Source organism: Semicossyphus pulcher, unplaced genomic scaffold (genome assembly GCF_022749685.1).
Source record: "Semicossyphus pulcher isolate SPU_LCO1_2020_fin unplaced genomic scaffold, fSemPul1.0.p SCAF_10, whole genome shotgun sequence".
Classification (NCBI taxonomy): domain Eukaryota; kingdom Metazoa; phylum Chordata; class Actinopteri; order Labriformes; family Labridae; genus Semicossyphus; species Semicossyphus pulcher.
The window spans coordinates 2,699,087-2,720,440 of NW_027211604.1; the positions used below are offsets into that span (position 1 = coordinate 2,699,087).

The window sequence follows — 21,354 nt, forward strand, 5'->3', positions numbered from 1 at the left end:
GTCCCCCTTTCTGTGAACACTTAGTGTGGAAGACAAAAGGAATGAAGTGTGTGTGTGTGTGTGTGTGTGTGTGTGCGTGTGTGTGTGTGGGAATGAGGGAGGGAGTTGGGGGTCTCAAGGACTTGTGTTTCTTTCTTCCTTGAAATGCTGCACAGTTCCTGTTACAGAAGGGAGGGAGGGATGTGTGTGTGTGTGTGTGTGTGTGTGTGTGTGTGTGTGTGTGTGTGTGTGTGTGTGTGTGTGTGTGTGTGTGTGTGTGTGTGTGTGTGTGTGTGTGTCAGACAAAAGTGTTCCTGGTTTCTTCACGCCTCACAATCATCCTGAACTTTAGTTGTGATGAGACGCAGAGATGCTGGTGTGAAAACCGAAGGAAAAGTTTCAACATTCAACAACATCAACAAGTACAAGTACACCTTATTTACCTGGTTAATGAATATATTAAGATGTCAGCAGGATTAAAGTGAATATAAACGTACGGGCGTTAAAAAAGTCTGAGTGGAAAAAGAAGGTTTTTTGGTGATTTTGGGTGAAATTAATTTAGCTGGGAAGTTTGGAGGGGTAAATATGAGGTGGAGGAGAAGGAGGAAGAGGAGCAGTGGGGAGAATGTGAGTTGGAGAAAGGAAGAGGAGAAGAAGGTTAAGGAAGAGGGGGAGGAAGGGGAGGAGCAGGAGGAAGAAAAGGAAGAGGAGCAGGAGGAAGAGAAGCAGGAGGAAAATATAAGGTGGAGAAGGGGGAGGAAGAGGTGGTGTAAGAGGAGGAGGTGGAGGAGAACGACGAGGAGGAAGAGGAGTTTTACTTGCGATTAATGAATTACAGGAACTCTTGGAACTACTTCCCATGAATTATCCCTGACACAGGCACATGCACACACACACACACACACACACACACACACACACACACACACACACACACTCTGTTGACCTCCTCTGTGGCAGTGAGTGGCCCCCTGCTCGCTCTGCTCACTTGAGGAATGTTTTGGTCACACTTGTATAATTCCCACAGGTGTGTGTGTGTGTGTGTGTGTGTGTGTGTGTGTGTGTGTGTGTGTGTGTGTGTGTGTGCGCGTGTGTGTGTGTGTGTGTGCGCGCGTGTGTGAGTGTGCGTGTGTGTGTGTGTGTGTCTGTCTGTAGACAAATGATAAACTTCCTCGTCCTCTCGTCTCAAACTGAAGCTGTTTACACAGAAGACGCTTCGAACCTTTCCATGTTTAGAATGTGTTCATGTGTACAATCTTAGCTTAGCGCGTTAGCTCGCTAGCATTTGCTGATCGGCACTAAAAAGAAAGAAAGCACAGCTGAGGCTGAACGTCGTGTCTGAATGTCTAAAACTGCCCGTCGGTGTGAAAGTGAGTTTGGAAGGTTGTTTCTCAGCCCCGTGATTGACAGGTGATCAGTCCAGGTGTAACCCCGCCTCTCGCCCAGTGACAGCTGAGATGACCCCGGTGACCCTGAACAGGATAAGCAGTATAGATAATGGACGGATGGTCAATCAATTGATAGATCAGTAATTTTTACTGTTGGATGTATTGAGTGGAGGTGGAGAGGTCAGTGAAGGCAGCGCGGCTCCAGTCTGACTGACCGTCTTTACAGCTTTCACTCGTCCGGCGGATACGACCCACATCGAGGCAATTACCTCCTCTCTCTCCTCCCACAGCCGCTTCCCGTCTGCTCTCTGAGAACTCAGCGAGAGGACGAGATGGACGGGGAAAATGAGATTTGACCCGTCTCCGCTGTCACTTAGCATTAGTTTACTGTGAGAGAGGAAGCACTCTGGAGTTTTCCAGTCGGCTCAGTTTACTGTAAAGTCACTCAGAGGAGGTTGGATGTGAGGAGGAGGAGATAGCATCAGTTCATGTTCTGCAGGGTGTGGAGGAGGCCTCAAAACACTATTACATCTGTCATTGTGAAATTACAAGTTGTAATTCTTCTGCAGCTCACTTTGTGTTTTCTTTCTGCAGGCGGACTACGAGGTGACTCCAGACGAGAAGAGGAAGGACTGCGGCCAGGAACTCATTGACAAATACTTAAACCCAAAGGTAGCTGCTGCTTTCACTGAACTCTGTTACTTTCTGTTTCCCTGCAAAGAAACCCACTCTGATTTCACATCCTTGAAGAAATAGCCCAGACAGGTCAAAGGTTGTGGGTTATGCTTTAAGGATGCAGTTTTTAATGATTCTACTGATGGTATGTTTGAGCCAGCTGCAGCATCATCTGAAAACTTTTAAATGCCTGTTTCATAAATGTGCACAAAAGTTAATAACTCGTGCATACAGAAGCCCTAAGCGGACATGCATCCATACATTTTATTGACTCAGTTTTCCCGTGACAACGAGATAATTTCCCGTTGTTTTCTCCACTTATTTATCTCGTTATCTCGAGATGTCAAAGCTGGTTTCCTCGTGATAACGGGACAATTTTCTAGCGACCTAGAAAACAGAACAACAGGCTGGTCACTCTGATGTCACAGACCAGGACCTGCCATGCTGCCATTCCCCGCGCTGCAACGTCTGCACGCTAGTTCAGGCAGGCAACTCGAGCTGCACTGATTTCACACTTGTCATGCGTCACTCTCCACAATCACCTGACAAACACTTCCTCCCAATGTGGCGTCTATTTAAGCTGCAAGATTTCTGGTCTCTCCCTCTGCTCTGTCATTGCCACCGCTGCCCTGCACCGGTGCTGCGCTCACACTTTCAGCTCCAGCTTAGGAGGGGTTTAAGCTATGACCTCATCGCTCCTCAAATTTCTGCTTGTAAAATAAATCTGCGAGGAGTGATGAGGTCGGAGCCGAGACGCCAAACACAAGCTGTGTTCTGCTGCTGCAGCAAACATTTCAAACTAGTGAGTTGTCCGACTGAAATGAGTTCATTTCTGATCATCTGACGTGACGGGGGTGCAGCGTTATCTCGAGATAAATAAGTCGATATCTCGAGAAAACCGGAATTTACTCGTTATCACAGGAAAACGGAGTAAATAATGTATGGATGCATGTCCGCTCAGGGCTTCCGTACATGTAACAAGAACAATCTAATTTCTGCGAGCAAACTTATATCAAGAACACGTTCATATTATTCTTCAGAGTGTAAATTAGCCACAGATACAGACACATTCCTTTGGAGGCTGAAGTCTCTCTTGCTCATTCAGTCTCAGCTGTGTGTATCTGAGTTCGTACAAGTCTGAACATGCAGAACTCTGCAGAGCGCCGACAACAATCAGCACTGATTTAAACCCAGTCCGTCCGGCTTTACCGTCAGAGCTGAGTCACCCTGTTTACCTGAACTTCATGTTTCATTTTGCTCGACAGTCGGAGGACCATGTGCCTGAGGTGGAGGAGGCCATGTTGGCTCAGTGTGCTGACAGGCTGCAGCACGAGGCCTGCAAGGAGCTCTTCAACGACTGTACCAAGTAAGATCACAGGGGAGCCACCTGGTTTGGTTTGTTCTGTTTTTTGGTGAAGCACCTTTCATTCACACAACCCCCAATATACATATATACATATATATACATATAATATAATATATAATATAATATACATTTCCCTTATTCAAGACTGGAAGAATCTTGTGACACTATTTCAGACACCCCTAAAATGGACTGTACCTTTTTTTAACCTGACGTCAGATGAACATCTCGCCCTTCTTACTCCCATCATTTCAGCGGCTCATGCCCTCAGTAAAGTCCGTGCTCACTGACAGAGCAGCTGGAGGTTAATCTGAGGAGCTAGCGGTCTACCTGGTTTAATAAACGACTCTTTCAACCCTTCAGACTTCATGAATTAAATCGTGCAAAGTGGACACAGATGAACGCCAACTTTAGCTGATTTATAGCTTAAAGTCTGCCTTACCTGACATTAGCTGACTAATGTTAGCGAGCTTCCAGCAGCCTGTAAGGCGGGATGTATACTTACTTATAAGTACAGTTTGTGTTCGCATGACAGCTGCCCCGTGTATCCTGCGTCTGTTTGGAGCATTGGCTGTGTCCTCACAAATTAATGCTAAACTAAGTAATGTCATAAGTAAGTAAAGTCATTGAAATCACAATATGGGCGACTGCAATTTTCAAATCGCAGGTGGTGCAATATTTTTGAAGGGTGATGTGTGTTAAAAAACCTTTTAAAATGTAAGTATTGTGTTGCAGAGATGCTCTGGCCTTCACGTCGTGCATCAAATATCTTCGCTTGTAACAGGTTGCTGCAAAAATCACACCATCACCACTAATTCATCTTTTTCAAAGAAAATAAGAATAATGATGTAAAAAATGATCATTCCCTTTAATGTCGCAAATCATATTGAAATCGCAATTTCAGTTAAAATAATCACAGCCCTAACACGAGCTGCACTCTGCACATGAGCAGTAGGGGCAGTGTAGAGGCAGAGGGGATGTGACGGGGTCGACACAGCAGCAGGGACAACAAGGGCAGAAAGTTCTGAAGACAAGCTGATAGACCAGGTCCACAATGATCCACATCTGTACGATGTGTCGCTGTCACTGCACAGAGACAAACATGCCTGTCAAACAGCTGCAGACAGATAAGTTCTGTTTTAGAAGTCGACGTGGAAACCTGCAGAACTAAATGGAAACAAGTCCGGGAGCGTTACGTCCGTGCACGGAGGAACATGCTGGAGAGACGGAGCCGCGACAGAGCAGACGGTGATTCTGCTGTGAACTCAGAATGTCGCCATGTCTGTTGTTTACTTCCTGCACAAATGGTCGTTGCGTGCAGCCTGAGCTCTCTGGTGTGCCCTGGTTTCATCCAGTAACACGCGTAGTGCCGAGACAAGCGAACAATTACGTTCATGACGCAGTTCATGAGGTTGTGTACGTGAACGGGAGGTTAAAAAGTATATCTCCAGCTTAGCAGCTCGCTACCTTTGGCCATAGCTTGATATTTTATTTTATTACAAATAGAAAAATGTTTTCTATAATGTAAGTGTGAAGTTTCTGATTGTGCAGACCAAACAGTTTGAACTACAGAAGTGAAAGTGACTCTCTAAACGGAAAGAGAAATGATGAACACTAAAGAGAAAGGTTGGGAAGGTAGAACATCCTGACATGAAACTGTGGTTTGATCGGGAAATCACGTGATAAGAGGTCAACTTCATGACAATCCGAATTGTTGAAACTAGATTTTCCACGACGTAACACATCCCTTCTTCATCTCCAGATACTTCCATACTCTTCTCTCTCGCTCTGTGAGCTTTCTGTCCTCTCCTCACTTTAAAAGAAAACCAGCGGTGTCAATACAATCATTCATTAGAAGCACATCAAACAAACACCCTGCAGGAAGCCTGATGTCTGACCCGGATCCCGGAGTCTGAAGTCTTTCATGTGAAGTCACGAGTCACTGTTACCTCGCTCGATGAGTCAGTGGTGCTAAGGTCGACCACGATGCACTTCTGCTTCTGCATTTTGTTGATGAGTCAGAAGATTCCCAGACTCCAGGTGTGCTGGATTCTGATTCAGGTGTGCTGGACGTTTAATGTCGGAGTTCTCGTCTGTTGCCGTCCCAGTTCTGAATTCTGCATGTACCATGTTTGGAAATATTCCTGCTCTCCAGATTTTATTTAGGATGCTTTAGGAGCTTACTTTTGTGGACTTGGGGTAAACAGGTATCCCAGCATGCATTGTTCTATGAACAGCAACTCAGGTGCATAGCCAGACTTAACAAGAACTCAATGTAGTCAACTGAAGCTATAAATTCCTCTGTGCTGCTTTACTGACACAGAAAACTAGGAAGTCGTGCCAGCAGTGCCTACATGTCCCAGGATGCATTGCATGTAAGCAGCTGCAGCCTGTCTCCCTTCACCGCTGCCTTTCTTCACCTGTATACTCTCGCTCTCATATTTAAGGATGCCATTTTTGTAGTTCATTGTGCAGTAACTTTGTAAAACAGGCCAAGGTAGGGACTACAAATCCAAGCTGAAATAATTTGTAGTTCTTCAGGACAACAACTACGTCACATGACAGCGCTGGTGCTGGAAGAACAACATATTTTGCAGCTACAGAGACGCAGAGAACATCGGGAACAACTGCAGGCTTTTTTTTTACATATGTACCAAACTGTGATAGATAGAAATGAGGTTGAAAATCCGAGAAGTTTCCTTTTAAAAATGCATCAAAACACCAACAAACATCCAGATATCATTTCTAGATTGTCTCTGAGGAAAGGCAGATCCCTGTCCCTGTCGTAATGAGCATTTTAGATATCAGGAGAATACTGCGACTGCATGAAATCTACTGGATTTAATGTGTGGTGTGATGTAGTGAGACTCTTTCACACGTTAGGAAACAGGGCAGCTTCAGGCCTGAAACATTTGGTCTGATTTTGTAACACCGGATCTGTTCTCCAGTGTTTTTTACAAATGAGGAAGTTCAGTTCATAACGGTCGAGAGCACCCGAACAAACTCGAAGTGTGTCATCAGGATTAAAGAAGAATAAAGGAGTAAGGAAACAAAACCAGCAGGAGAGACACACACGCCCGATGAAACACAGCTGTGAAGAGTTATTAGAAACAAGCAGCCCTGAGAGGAACAATAAACATACTCGGTTGCAGTTTTATTACGTAAAAGAATTCATGTTTTTGTCTCGACTGTGACGAAGAAGTTTTCACACATATTTCATAAAGTCAGACATTGAGTAACATCCTGTAATGGCTCTGTTCGAGCTCGTCGTGTCGGCATGAGGCAGCACAGAGGCCACATCAAGGATGAAACAGGAGCAATGTACCACACTGCTGCACACAGAGTGAACACTGAACACTGAACTCTGGCCCTGTTCAGAAGGTGGAAGATAAGTCTGATGCTTCCCTACATTTGTCTTATAACCTTTTCTTCCGTCTCAAACAGGAGGGGAATAGACTGCATGTATGTGCCATCAGAAAGACATGATTCATGAAACTGTAACCAAGTGATTTTTATTTTAATATGTAAAGTTTCATTATTTATTCCAGAGTTGCAAAAGTCACACATTTCTAATAACTTTTATCCACTTTATTAGTCAGAGTTTCAGTCTGACAGTGACCTTGACGAAGACTGTTTTATATGTCAGACGAGCGTGACTGAAGCCTTCCTGTGTCAGCTCGCTGCAGCCGCTCCTGAACGCAGCAAAACAGGGTGAAGCCCTTTAAGGTTCTTTGTGATAAAGATTCTGTGGAAGATTAAATAACAAGTTTGACCTTGTACAACATTCTCTGGAATTGGCTCGGAGAAGGGGGACGTAAGAATGACATAAAAACCCAGGAAAAAAGAATGAGGAAGCAAAGTTAAGTGCAACAAGCTGAAGCTCCGAGGAAAAACGCCCTCCTTCCACAGAACACGGAACACATGTCAGACACCCATGAGGCAGGGTAGACCACTGGAGCTGGCTGCTTCCGCTCTGCTGCTCTTTACACTCTTGCCTTGATTGGTAAGTGGACACAGGTGAGCTCAATCACCTGCTGCTGTGAGTGTTAGAGCAGCCGTGAAGAGCACGTGGGGAGAGAGAAAACACGGCAACAAACACAGCACGATGGCACGTAACATAAATGTATCATAGAGTGCTCTGGTGGATGCTAATGCTAATGCTAATCACATCAGTGACTCAACCTTAAACTGAGTTTTATATGTCAACATTAGACATGGTTTTATCTTCAAATCAAAGAGTTATGCTTCGTTCCAGACAACTGGGAACTCGAGAACTTCCCAGTAGAAACTTCAGACTTCCGACCTCGTAGCGCTCCAGGTGCACGACGACAAACGTAAATAAAAAACATGGCCGACCGTGACAAAGAGATTATTTAAAGTAACCCGTTGCCCCATCACATTAGCGACATTTCTTATAAACATTTTCATGCAGAACATGATAGTCGTAGAAGTCTACTGGAGCAATTCCAAAACTTTTTGTACTTTTTTAGTCATTAAAATCCCTAAAATATGTAAAAATGTGGCCCAGGTTTAAAAATACAGGAGTTATCATTTATTTTCTGCATCTTTTCCGGACTGTAAATAACCCGCAGATGCTCTGTTGTTTGTTCCAGATTGATCCATGACTACCTGAGCATGGCTCCGTTCGCAGACTACCTCGACAGCATGTACTACAACAGGTTCCTCCAGTGGAAGTGGCTGGAGAGGTAAACTGACATGAACTTCCACATCTTTGTTTCCTTCTGCTGCTTTTCTTCCTCTTTCCACTGAAGCATAAAGTCTTTACACACAGATTTAAAGCACTCATTCAGACGCTACACTATCCTTCAGCTCCTCCACTGTACCAGCATGAACACGCTCAGACAGCCTCACCTCCTCCTCTCTCTGTCCTCACGTCCTTGCGTTAAACACGACGCAATCCCTAAAAATCTGAGTGATGTCGCTGTTTTATATTTCATGAGAAGTTTGAAATTGCTCAACTGCAAAGTTTCACAGTGAGGTGACGTCATTAGTCGGCTGTTTTTGGAGCCTAAAAAGTCAGAGAAGTGATTCTGCTGTGTTACAGATCACACCTGAGGAGTGATACAGAAGGTGTAGCCATAATGTCTAATAAACACAGCAAAGAGCATTTCTAATCGACATAAACTTGTATACAGACCAACATGACAAAACTACATTTATTTAATGTATTTAGTGCGGAAGCCCTGAGCGGACATGCATCCATACAGGTTATTTGCTCTGTTTCCAGGTGATAATGAGTAATTTCAGATGTTTCCTCGAGATCTCGACTCATTTATCTCGAGATAACAAAGCTGGTTTTCTCGTGATAACTGAATTTTCTGGCGAAACAAAACTGCTCACTGTGATATCACAGACCAGGACATGCCATGCCGCCATTGCCCACAACAATGAGGTGAGCTCAGCCTGAGTCGGTCAGGATGACGGGGGACGGGACTCAGCTGCCACATATTCAAAAGACGAATAAATCTGATTGAAGAGCCGTGACACCATCTACAGAAAAAGTTTGTTAACTTTCCAAGTAAAGGCGCGGCCTGGCCGTCCGCCTCAAGATGTGGTCGGTCTTTACAGCTTGAGCCCTCTGTGTGGAAGTTCTCAGTGGACTAGACTCTCATCTTTCAGTGCAGGACAGTTCATGTGTCAACCTGTGCCTTTTCCATGACAAATATAACACAAAAAAGGAAGAGGAAGAGGAGGGAACGACGTCATTACACCAATACTTGTGCAAGTGATTATATGGGAGAGGGGATGAAACCAAAGTAATAGCAAGCTAAGAACAAACTCCCTTCACAAAGTGACGCTTCGATAAAGGGCAAACTAAACCAAGCAGCTGACAAGAAACTAAACTTTCAGCGTGACCAGGGAAGCAAACCAGAGCACAATGGGCTCATTTCACAGCGGACATTAAACCGGAGGAGAAGCGGTGTTAATAATAACTTTAACAATGTTTCTGTTCTGTTCAGATGTCTGAGAAAGCCATGACTGGCAGTCAGCGTGCACACAACCAGCACCAGGAAACTGAAGCAGCTAAATGGAATACAGCCATCGTTAATGCTGCGATAAACACCTGTGCTTTTCCTCCTGTTGGATGTAAAGACGTCACGCTGTGAAACACAAAAAGCTGGGGTTGAGAAGACCTAACCCAAGCATACATGCAGGCTTCCCACACCTGGTGTCAATCAGGGGCAATTAGACACACACCTGACCCTGCGCTGAGATGACTGCCTCACCAAACTCAGCAAGGGGCAAGTGTGTGTGCCCCTCAAAGTTTCTACGGCCCGATCCCAATCTCCTACGCAATGAACACTCACGGACTTTAATGGCGTGAGGCGTGCAGTGCGTGAGTCCCTGAGGGTTTGAGAACTGCGTGAACATGAGGACTGGGACGCACGATCATGGCATCACGTTGCCTGGAAACCAGACGGGCCATTAAATCTAATAAGTAAAGAAGCCGACCTGCAGCATGTGTGTGTGTGTGTGTGTGTGTGTGTGTGTTTGTCTTACAGTGTTTACATATTTTAAGATAAGCTTTATTAGAAAGGCAGTCATGTTCATCATTCGTGAATATTTGTCACTTACAGATAAACGTATCTGCGGTTCCCGTCAGCGTCCACGCTCTCATTGTTTACATGTCTTATTATTTTTCAGTCAAACTTTATTGAATACTTCTTCAATGTACGAGCATGTGTTTACATTAAGTGGGGGGGGGGTGGACAATCATGTTTGTATACCAAGTCCGTAATTTGGCGATGTAAAGTCGGCATCAGAGCCCTCACTCACTCTGTGATCTGACAGTGGGACGGCACTAAGCACTCACACACTCACCGAGGACACGCCTCAAAGTCTGTGAGTGTGGAGATTGGGATTGGGCTCATGTTTGCTTTGTGCTTTTGCAACTCTGGGGATACGACTTATGATCATCTGACGTTACAGTGGTGCAGCCTTATCTCAAGATAACGAGATAAATAAGTCGAGATCTCGAGAAAACAACCGGAAAATACCCGTTATTGCAGGAAAGCTGAGTAAATAAAATGTACCTATGCATGTCCGCTTAGGGCTTCTGTAATTTTGGCCCAGTTATCCATCCATCCATTTGCTTCCGCTTATCTGGGATGGGGTCGCGTTGGCAGCAGTTAACCCAGGCGTCCCTCTCCCCAGCAACATTTTCCAGCTCCTCCTGGGGGATACCGAAGCGTTCCCAGGCCAGGTGGGATATATAATCCCTCCAGCGAGCTCTGGGTCTGCCCCAGGGTCTCCACCCAGTTGGACATGCCTTGGAAACCTCCACAGGGAGGCGCCCAGGAGGCTCAACTGGCTCCCTTCGAGGCAGCAGAATCATTTTAAACATAAATGTACATGTTATTTATTTTATTATTTTCATATCTCGTATATATTTAGATGCAAGAGCAGGTCGATGAATGAAAAGAGATGTCTTTGATTGATGAACACGTGCTGTACTTGGTTTCTAGTATTTAGCATTATGTCCCAGACTCTGCTGCAGCAGAACTCTCTGATGTATAACTTGACCTGACTTGATATCAGCGTCGATGCTAATTAATAACCTTTTAAACTAATGTAGCTCTCTCTATTTAGACTAAACTAAGGCACGACATACATTAATGAAATCGTCTCATCGCTGACCAAACATTTCATTTTGTCCTGCGTGTTTCTGCATAATCTGACGTCACCTCTGCGAGTCGCGTACCAAAACGTCCCCTGGCTTTTCCGAGTATTTGATGGAACCTCAGGGAGCGTTCAAGTGAATTTTCCCAGTCAGGAACTCATTTTTTACATTTCTCTGCCACCACAGGACTGCAGGGCCACTTGGGGAAACTGCTTTGGCCAAAAACAAATGTTTCATCAGTTAAAATACACACATTATATAAATCCTGCTTGTTCCTGTGAAAATGGAGCACATTGAAACAATTCCCAAGAACAACCAGGATCACGATTTCTGGTAATCAACCACAGTCACAGATTCAGCGCAGGATCATGTAAGAGGTTATTTTGTTGCTGGAAACATCGATCTTCCATCACAATAACAGTTGTTAGGAGAGGTTTGTTTACAGACGGAGAAAGTTCTTGTGTGTCTGCGTCTCTCTGACGGTTCCCAGACTCGTCTTTGAAAACCTCAGAGCTGCTGTAAACACGCGGTCTGGCCCATCCATTAAACCGGCGCTTTCCAAGGATCAGCTCACAGAACCAACAGGGAGACTCACTTAGTGACGTAAAAACAAACCTGAAACCACGAGGTGACGAAAGAGACATTAAAGAAGGAGTTACAGCGGAAGAGAGGAAGATGTAGTAGAGAGAGAAGGTGGAGACGGATGTTACAGAGACCGTGTTGGATTCTTTCCCTTTCTTGACGCTGGATGAAGCCTGTTTCTTTCAGCTTTAACTTGCTAATCAGATAAAAACCCGCAATGTCTGGAAAATCAGCTTTCCAGGAACTGTGTTGCTGCTTTTACCTTGAATTTTTCGTTCAGGGGGGTTTAGATAAACCACAGCGTCTCCGCGGACGAGGATTTCTCGGTCCTTCCAACGGCAACAAAAACATGAAAACCACCAGAGCTGGAGTGAAATGTTTTCTGGCAGCTGTAACGATAAGAAATGTTGCAAAACATGTCAGAAGAAGAAATGACTGCAGACTGTATCAGTGTGCTCAGGCTACTATGAACTTTCAGTCTAAAGATGGGACCTCTAACAGTTTGTTGGCTCTGTTGGGAGCTGGACTGACATAAAAACTTATTTAAATAGATGTCTGTAAGTCTCTATCTATCGCAGAATGAGGTAACACATGGTGACTGAGCCTGTGGCCCACTGATGAAAGCCTTTGCATTAACAGTATATAGTATTATTATGGGCTGGGTGTCTGTGGCGGCGTCCAGATAGTGACGCGTTTTCCATCAGCCAGCAGTGGTTGGTCTGCCAGAGAGGGTAGGCGGAGCTAAGCGGCTGCTCTTCCGCTCTCTGCAAGTGTTGCGAGTAAACAGTAATCTACTATGGCTGAACAAACAAAGAAAAGATGGATGACTACAGATACAACTTCAACAAGAAGTGAAAATCCAAAGAAGAAGAAACAAACTCGACGCTCAGATGAAGCAAACAGTCTGAAAAGGAAAGCGACCGTCAGCCAGGAAAATCAAGAGTTACACCCGGAGCCGACCGTGGACGTCACACATGCAGCACTGTCTGGATATCTGGGAAGTGTGCTCCTGTAATTACCGTTTATCGCAGTAGGTGGCGCCAAAGAGAACGAAACTGAGATCTTCAAGATTACAACTTTAATCAACAGAGACGATCATTTAACTTTGCTCAGGATGCTTGGATTGTTTTTAAGCTCCGAGAAGGAGAGGAGCGTTTCCCTGTCAGAAACTATTTGCATTAAAGGGACAGTTTGATGCCGGTATCTTTGACTGGAAAAATAAGTAGTTGTGGTTGATTTTGGGTGGCTGGTTTTGTGTATATTTTTAGTTCTCCTGTTTTTAATTCCCTTTAAAGAACTGCAACATTTTGAATAGTGTCTCCACACTTTGTGGCTTATTTAAACACACCTTTTCCACACCACAGCCGGAGCAGTAGAGCTGGATTATTGCGTTACACCTTTACATGTGTGTTGTAAACGAGTGTCTCTTTGTGTCCAACAGGCAACGGGTGACGAAAAATACTTTCCGACAGTACAGAGTTTTAGGGAAAGGAGGCTTCGGAGAGGTGAGTGTGTTATTATAAACAAAACAAACTTGGACTGTTAAATCACCTGAACCTGTCTTTCTTTATGGTTTAGTGCACGTTTGCCTGCATTTACCTGAACTTTCCTGTGTCTTGAGACGATTGGAGTTCTTAGTTAAAATAATACTTCCTGTTCCCTGCAGGTGTGTGCGTGTCAGGTACGGGCCACAGGGAAGATGTACGCGTGTAAGAAGTTAGAGAAGAAGAGGATAAAGAAGAGGAAAGGAGAGTCCATGGCGCTCAACGAGAAACAGATCCTGGAGAAAGTCAACAGCAGATTTGTGGTGAGCATCCCGTCATGTCTGCAATCTGTGAGAGCTTTAATGCAGAATTTAAAAAACACGTCACTCCGCCTGCAGGTGAGTTTAGCGTACGCCTACGAGACGAAGGACGCCCTGTGCCTCGTGTTGACGCTCATGAACGGAGGAGACCTGAAGTTTCACATCTATCACATGGGCGAGGCGGGTTTCAACGAGACGAGAGCCGTGTTTTACTCTGCAGAGATCTGCTGCGGGCTGGAGGACCTGCACCGGGAACGCATCGTCTACAGGTCAGCAGCTCTGAAACCCAAAGGCAAACGTCACCCTATCTACTGTTCTTTGTTCTAATTCGGCTTCTCTTTCTCTTTTAACAGGGACCTAAAACCAGAGAACATCCTGCTGGACGACCACGGTGAGTAACAGAATGTTAGAGCCATTGTATGGAAGCTTTTTCTGAGATAACTTCTGCTGTAAACCACCAGAGGGCGCTCCGACTCCAGCAGAGCTTTCTCCTATCTCTCAGAAAACTCTCCTGCTTTAGTGGATCACACATAAAAACTACCAGGATTCAGAAAGGTGCAAGAAAACAAGGGAGTGAACAAGATGAACAATGATTGAAACACTTTGTCGTCTCTTAAAAGTTACAATGTGAGGATTAAACAAAACTGCGAAACACTAAAGTGCTTAGTTTTAAATAGTAGAACTGCAGTAAATTAGATTGAACATTCAGGAATAAGACACAAACTATGACAAATGATCAGCACAAGGATAAAGAATGACCTCTGATCGTGTGATGGACATTTCAATCTGAACCTATATTTTTAAACCTATTTTCTCATTTCTGGGGTTTTTCCACCAGACTCCATTGACAATATCAGTCATTTGACCATTCTGAACACGTGAGCCTCCATCAGTTACTTTGTTTGTGTTATTGTTATTAGTTTACAGTCATAAAACAAACCATCTGACCAATCGTAGCTCCTTTTCATTAAATGAACCAAACAGAAAAGTCATTTTAACTTCACATGATGAACTATGACCTGTGCTGCAAAGAAGCTTAGTTTTGTATAATCAGCATTTTTCTGCAAAGAGCCAAGTGAGTGTTTGCATTCATATTACTTCTTGAAATACAAATAATTTAACGAAAAGAAAAAGTCAGGAAAAAGGTTATTTATTAATAATTTGTTAATTAAAAACATCTTGGTTTCGATCTAGAAGTTTCTGTAAGCACTCAAAGTCGGTTCAAACTCACAAAAAGAAAAAGTTTCTCATGTTAAAAATATGAATTCAGCTGTTTTTATTTCATTCTTTTTTTTCTTTGGTGTTTTTTTAACAAAGAGAATTAGAAAAAATCATTTTTAAATAAAACAATTAATTGTTCATTGCATCCTAAATATGCTGAAAGGATGTTTAGTATAAGAATCAGCAGACAGCAGATCGTATCGCCATCTGTATGCATGTGTTTGTGATTGTGTTCAGGCCACATCAGGATATCAGACCTGGGTTTAGCGGTTCATGTACCAGAGGGACAGACCATAAAAGGACGCGTGGGAACAGTAGGATACATGGGTAAGTGTGACCTCTGACCTTTGTGCAGACCAGCAGAAACTGCCTCAAAAGCCTCATTCTCATTCTGCTCTCCCGCCGTCTCCTGCAGCTCCGGAGGTGGTGAAAAACGAGCGGTACACGCTCAGCCCGGACTGGTGGGCTCTGGGCTGCCTGCTGTACGAGATGATCGAGGGCCAGTCCCCCTTTCAGCAGAGGAAGAAGAAGATCAAGAGGGAGGAAGTGGAGCGGCTGGTGAGGGACGTGGATGAGGAATATTCCAGCAAGTTCTCCGAGGATGCCAAGTCCATCTGTAAAATGGTGGGTGGATGTTCGAGCAGCCAATTCCCCAAATCCCATTTCTCATTTTCTCAAGCAGCATTTTTGACGATATTCTAATGATCTGCCTCTGAGTGAGTTGTCCCTATTTTTACATGTTCTTGGGACTAAATGACAGAAGTTAGAAAAAGTTTTGAGATTGCTTCAGTAGATTGCTTCGTCGAACAGCAATGAAACAGGCTGTAATCACTCAAACGAATCCTTGGGGGAAAAATGCGTCTGCACAAAATTGGTCCATTAAAAGTTCTCGTGTTTATCGCTGACTCAGATTGAAGTGTTTGAAAACGTAACAGAAAGAATTTCTACAGAGAAAGACATTTTTATGCAGGAGGAAGATGTCTTTTTTTAACCAGAAGCAGCCATTACATCACCCTCTTTAAAGTCACCAGACTCCATTGAAAAAAACAGTGATTTTACCTTGCCTAACACTGGGGTTAATATTCCACAGCTGCCTTAATCAGGTTTCTTTTTGCGCTATTGTGGGACATTTGTGTTTTAAATGGTTACTTCAGATGCATCACAATATTTGTGTATTGCACAATAATATTACAAACTTACTTGGTTGAGGCAGCAGTAGACCAGCAGCTTGTCCTGGTGTTTGAGGTAAAATTACTGTTTTTTTCAATGGAGTCTGGTGGCTTTGAATAGACCGATGGAAAAGCTGATTCTGGTTTTAAAAAAATCCTCTTCCTCTACAACAAAAAGGTCGATATCAGTAGGGAATCTTTCTGTTATGTTGTCAGACACTTAGAAGAACAATCTGAGCCTGTCAGTGGAAAAATAAGAACTTTTAGTGGACGTGTTTGATTGGGCGCATTTGACCCCAAAGGGTTACGTTTCAGCTGTTACAGCCTGTTTCACTGCTGCCGACAGAAGCAATCTGCTTGAGCAATTCCAACAGTCTTGTACATATTAGTAATTTAGATCCCAAAATATGTTTTTTTTAAAATACCAGAAAAAGTCCTCCCTAAGAGTTTGATAAAACAATTTATACAACAGTTAGTTCTGACCACCTGATCTGATTGGATAAGAGGCATTCCATGAGACTGGGAGCCAGGTGTTCTGAATACAGTTAATGAACATTACAGCAGACCGTGTATGTTTATATTAATCAAGCTGGTGCCTCTGAATCACACAGCAGACTCGGATTTCACTGCTTGCTTTATAAATGAATCGAACAGATAAATATACATCGAACAAAGTAGCTGATCTGTGATAACCTGTAGACACAGAGTGCAGGAGAATGTTTGGGTTGCTTGGCAACAACAGTGCATTTTCAGTTAGTGGAGCAAAAAACAATATGTTGTTGATTGTTACTATTTACTACTATTTGCCTCTTGTTGTTTATCCTGTGACCGAATCACAGCCGTGATGATATTCAGTACAGCTTCACTCCCTCTTATGTGATATTGCTTAATTGCAGTGTTTTAGCATCTGATGAAATTTCCCCACTAAAACAGTAAATTCAGTTTAATTTTCTGCTTTTATTCTGACATTCTCTTGGGGTTTTTTCGTCACTTCCTGTTGTTTCTAAAGTCTTTTTTTAACCCCCCAGCTTCTGGCCAAAGACCCCTCAGAGCGGCTGGGCTGTCTGGGAGAAGGAGCCTCTGAGGTCAAAGCCCATCCCATCTTCAGATCCATCAACTTCAAACGGCTGGAGGCCGGCATGCTGCAGCCGCCCTTCATTCCTGATGTAAGTCCACAACATCTCGACATCACATAAAAGCCACAGAGGTTTTGCCATATCATCTACTCCATACTTTCAGCACATTATATATCAGACTTTTTCACGACATATAGAGTTATCTGCACTGATGTTCAGAAACAGTGCAGATACAACCGATAATCCTGAGAGAAAGTATATTTTCAAAATGTCTGAGCACACTTCAAATAGAGAGCTGGAAATTCAACAGAACAGGGAGTCAAAGTAATTAATCTGATTAATAAAAATGTCACTGAAGCTCATTAGGTGGAGCATCCATAATTAACCTGAATCGTCCCTGAAACAGGAAGGACTCCTCGTCCACACAAAGAGATAAAAGACAGTGTGAGACGATTTAGCTCAAAGACATTGGCCGCTGACTTTCAACGACTTTTTACAGCTGTTTGAATTTAAAATCATCATTTCATCCGTTGTGGTCTCTTTTTTTCTGTCTGGCTCTTAAATGTTAGCTAAGCACAGACTGTGTGTAAGTCGTGGCCGTAGCCATCGTGGCGTCACCGATTGGTTCGTGGACTTCTGTTTTGATGCTTTGAATTTTGCAGTTTTGGCTTCACCATTTTGGTTTTTTTGGATCCAGAAGTGACGAAAGGGTGAAGCTGAAGAGGACCGAGGGGTTAGCAAACAATGAGTTATCAGCTAATGCTAACGCTAGTTTGTTTTTAGCAAGAAGCATCTGGATTTCATCGTATCTGAAATAAATTGTGATGCTACTTTTTGCTGGCTTATAACAGAATGTAGCTACTGAAATATGAGTGTCTCTTAGTTCAACCCAACCCAAAGTAAACCCAGAGTTTAGCATGATAGCGACTTGTCAATCACAGGTTAGCCCCGCCCTAAATCATCCCCTGCTTTATGGCCTGTTTGACTCTAAACAGGAGCATCATTTACTAAATAAACGTCATGCTGTGTTGAAGACGACTTCTAACTAGAGATTGAGACCATAAACTCATCAGGGAAATGTTTACTGAGGGAATAAATCAAGAGAGAAGCAGGACTACTTTATGCAATCAATAAAGTCGCCCCCTGCTGGCCAGTAGAAAGAATACAGGTTTAAGACACTGCTTTCCGATTACCCCTTCTTATATCCAGGCTATGGAGATAAGCAGCTGTAAATGGTAATGTGTTGTTGAAGTAGTTTGTGTGTTTGTGTGTTGCAGCCCCAGGCGATCTACTGTAAGGACGTGCTGGACATCGAGCAGTTCTCCACAGTGAAAGGAGTCGAGCTGGAGCCGAAAGACGAGTCCTTCTACAGCAAAGTGTCCACAGGCTGCGTCTCCATCCCCTGGCAGGACGAGGTGACACACAACCCTCCCTCTGTATGATTTGTTATGTCTCTCTCTGCATGCGATTGACAGTCTTTCCTCCTGCAGATGATCGAGACGGAGTGTTTCGAAGAGCTGAATGTTTTCCACCAGGACGGGACGGTTCCTCCTGACCTGGACTGGAGAGGACAGCCGTCTCCTCCCCCCAAACAGGGACTCCTGCAGCGGCTGTTTGGCAGACAGGTCGGTGGATATTTTTAACTTTTTACCTGCAGACATCTGTGCACACCAGCTAGAGATCAGGTGGTCGTGCCAAGTTTGTGCTCTTCCTGCAAAAGCTACATTTTTGATAAAACTCTGTAACTCACCCCCCTCCATCTTTGATGAAATATGAATGAGAAAAAACGTAACTTAGAGGAGAGAAAGTGGTGTTACTGACAGAGGAATCCATCTTCACAGACGAGACAAACTCTCTGCAGAATCGATAGTTTGGTATTGACCTGCCCACCTCTGGTTTAAGCAGTTTCTTTCTCTCCGTTACTTGTGGCCATAAACACTCAGAATCGACTTCACAGTGAAGTTTTACTGTAAATATGACTGATGTTTACGTATTCATAGATTTGTCATAGATTCTGGGTTTTTTATCAAAGGAGGAGTAAACATGATTTTAAGAAGGTAAAATTTCTGGCAATTGTGCTTTCGTTGTAGAAAGTTATATATCAGTATTACCAGTTTGATGAAAAATAAACTTGTCAGAAAACACTTGGACATTAATCAGCATCTTCCCATCTGTTGCATGGAGGAGGCGGGCTTTATGAGCTATACTGCAGCCAGTCAGCAGGGGGAGCTCAAAATGTTTTGGCTTCACTTTTAGGGAGCTGTCATGTCGTCCATCTTTTTATACAGTCTGTGGTTGATGCAAGTTTGTTGTTCAGAATGTTTCGTTCTGTATGGGAAAGATGAGGTGCTTCCCTGGGACGCATGGATCGTGAGTTTGGCCTTTAGATATTAATACGTACCGAGCAACATCACTGGGTCTGTAATGTGATGATGGTCACTGGGTCCACCCCGCGGCTGGCTTCATATAACCGCAGTATTGCAGTCATGTGGTTACCGTGAGTAGTAGTATTATTATGCTTTCAAACGTATCTTTAGGGGCTTTTTTAATGCAAGAAAAACTGACTCCACGAATGTGTTTGACACATCAGTGACAAGCTTGTGTTCATTCAGCTGATCTGACAGAAAGGAGCATCTTCTGTGTAAATATTTGCAGTTATCACAAACTGAGCGTTCACAACAACCACATCTCTGAGTTTATAGCACTGAATGAAGAAAAATCATTTCTCGTAAACAAGCCGTGTTTTCTCACTCAGCATGTGCAAATTGCACCCATTGGATGGAGCCCTGGTGTAATGGCCGCACTTTCACACCATTTCGATGTGATCAGATGAAGACCAAGCTGCTAACAGCTTCACTCAGATTAAATTGTGTCAATTTAGTGGTGAAAAACAGCTTTTGTGGTTTACTTTGGATTCAGGAGGGATGTGTCGCAAACACAGGTGATGTGTAAAACATGCAGAGCAGCAAACAGACAAAGAAACAAAGAGTTATGGCTGACATGCACTCTTATTCATCGTACTTCATATCATTACCGCATGTTGAACAATGAGGTTTCTCATGTCATGCAGGTCTACGTTTAAGTCTTTTAAACAAGTATATAAATGTTATATACCTTAAACTATTCGGTGTAAGTCCCACCTTTAAAAGCTGCTACATTAAACATATGAGAACATTAACGCATCAGTAAAATTGTTATCCAGTAATAAGTTATTTTAAGTCCACTTCAATGACTCTCTGCTCTCTGCCCCCCTCTGCAGGAGTGCTGTGGTAACTGCAGCGACAGTGACGAGGAGCCCACCAGGCTGTGACCTACACACACACACACACACAACACACACACACATAAACAGGATCTTATTTGTTTACAACTTTTGCACATTTGTATTTTTAAGATAGAACGATCTCTAAATGTCAGAATGTATATTTTCAGCAGCCATAATAATGTTTAATGTTATTTAAAACGTGTGAACGCGGAGACGGCGCTCACAGAAGACGAACAGTTCGTTTTAGTTTATTTTAATTTCAGGGAAGTTTTTGCTTTCACATTCATCCTCACACTCGTCCATGTTACTGATGCGGAGCGGCTGCAGCTCCTCTGGAACAATCGCCTGCTGAAGAAGTGCCTTGCTGGAGGGCACTGTGACAGTGGTTCCTGAAAGGAGGACGGAACATTCCTCGTATCTCTTTACTTTGTCCAGGGAATTGAACGAGTGACTTTCAGCTCATGAACTGTGACCACTTTTCTTCCTCCGCCCTCCATCCTGCTGTGACAGAACTCAGCTCGTTTTTCTTCTATTTAATTCTTTTAATAAAAGTGTGATTTTTATTTCTGCTTGGATTTTATGGCTTTGGAATGAAGTTGTCTCTTATCTGCAGATATTTTTATATTAATAGTATTATTATTTTTTAATTTAGCATTCCTAAAGACAATCGACGGGTCGTGTCGGTGCGGTTCCAGTTACTCTTGTCAGTTCTGAAGACTTCAGTTTTACAGAAACTCGGAGTTAAAGGAAACACTCTCATGCTTTATTTGTTTTGATAAGTCCACAATGTTTAACTCACGTGACATGTTAGTGCTGCAGCGCTTCAACTGAACAACACTTTATTTTGTCCCTAACTTCTAGCAGTTTCTTAAGCCTGGCCCACACTACAAGATTTATAAAATCCTAACAGATGTTGAAAATGTGAGCTAGCAGACACATGACGACAGATAACGATAGATTGAACAGTTTTGTTCCTGAAGTGTGTAGAGCAACAAAATGACCCAAACAGCACACCACACACTAACAGGTTCATTCACCAACAACCAGAGTCCGACTCTCTCTGGAAATCTCACTAAATCTCTCGCAGTCAAACGAGACTTTAGAGTAAACAAACATGGCGGACGACGGACGATAGTTTTTGGTTTACTTTATGCTTTGCGTTTGCTTTTGTCGCCATGGCTGCGGTTGCT

The 21,354-nt window shown here is 43.5% G+C and overlaps 1 protein-coding gene across 1 annotated transcript in view; it reads left to right on the plus strand.

Annotated features, from left to right (window-relative positions):
• The window catches only part of grk6 (G protein-coupled receptor kinase 6), a 45,619-nt gene extending 24,892 nt beyond the window's left edge, over window positions 1–20,727 (plus strand). Inside the window, exons 4-16 of the mRNA XM_069665698.1 lie at window positions 1,962–2,039; window positions 3,308–3,408; window positions 8,019–8,111; window positions 13,071–13,134; window positions 13,296–13,436; window positions 13,512–13,702; window positions 13,787–13,824; window positions 14,892–14,981; window positions 15,070–15,278; window positions 16,852–16,989; window positions 18,177–18,314; window positions 18,390–18,524; window positions 20,159–20,727. Coding sequence (XP_069521799.1) covers window positions 1,962–2,039; window positions 3,308–3,408; window positions 8,019–8,111; window positions 13,071–13,134; window positions 13,296–13,436; window positions 13,512–13,702; window positions 13,787–13,824; window positions 14,892–14,981; window positions 15,070–15,278; window positions 16,852–16,989; window positions 18,177–18,314; window positions 18,390–18,524; window positions 20,159–20,209 — 1,467 coding nt within the window. The 3' untranslated portion in view covers window positions 20,210–20,727. The remainder of the gene's footprint in view (window positions 1–1,961; window positions 2,040–3,307; window positions 3,409–8,018; window positions 8,112–13,070; window positions 13,135–13,295; window positions 13,437–13,511; window positions 13,703–13,786; window positions 13,825–14,891; window positions 14,982–15,069; window positions 15,279–16,851; window positions 16,990–18,176; window positions 18,315–18,389; window positions 18,525–20,158) is intronic.
• The last annotated feature ends 627 nt before the right edge of the window (window positions 20,728–21,354 follow it).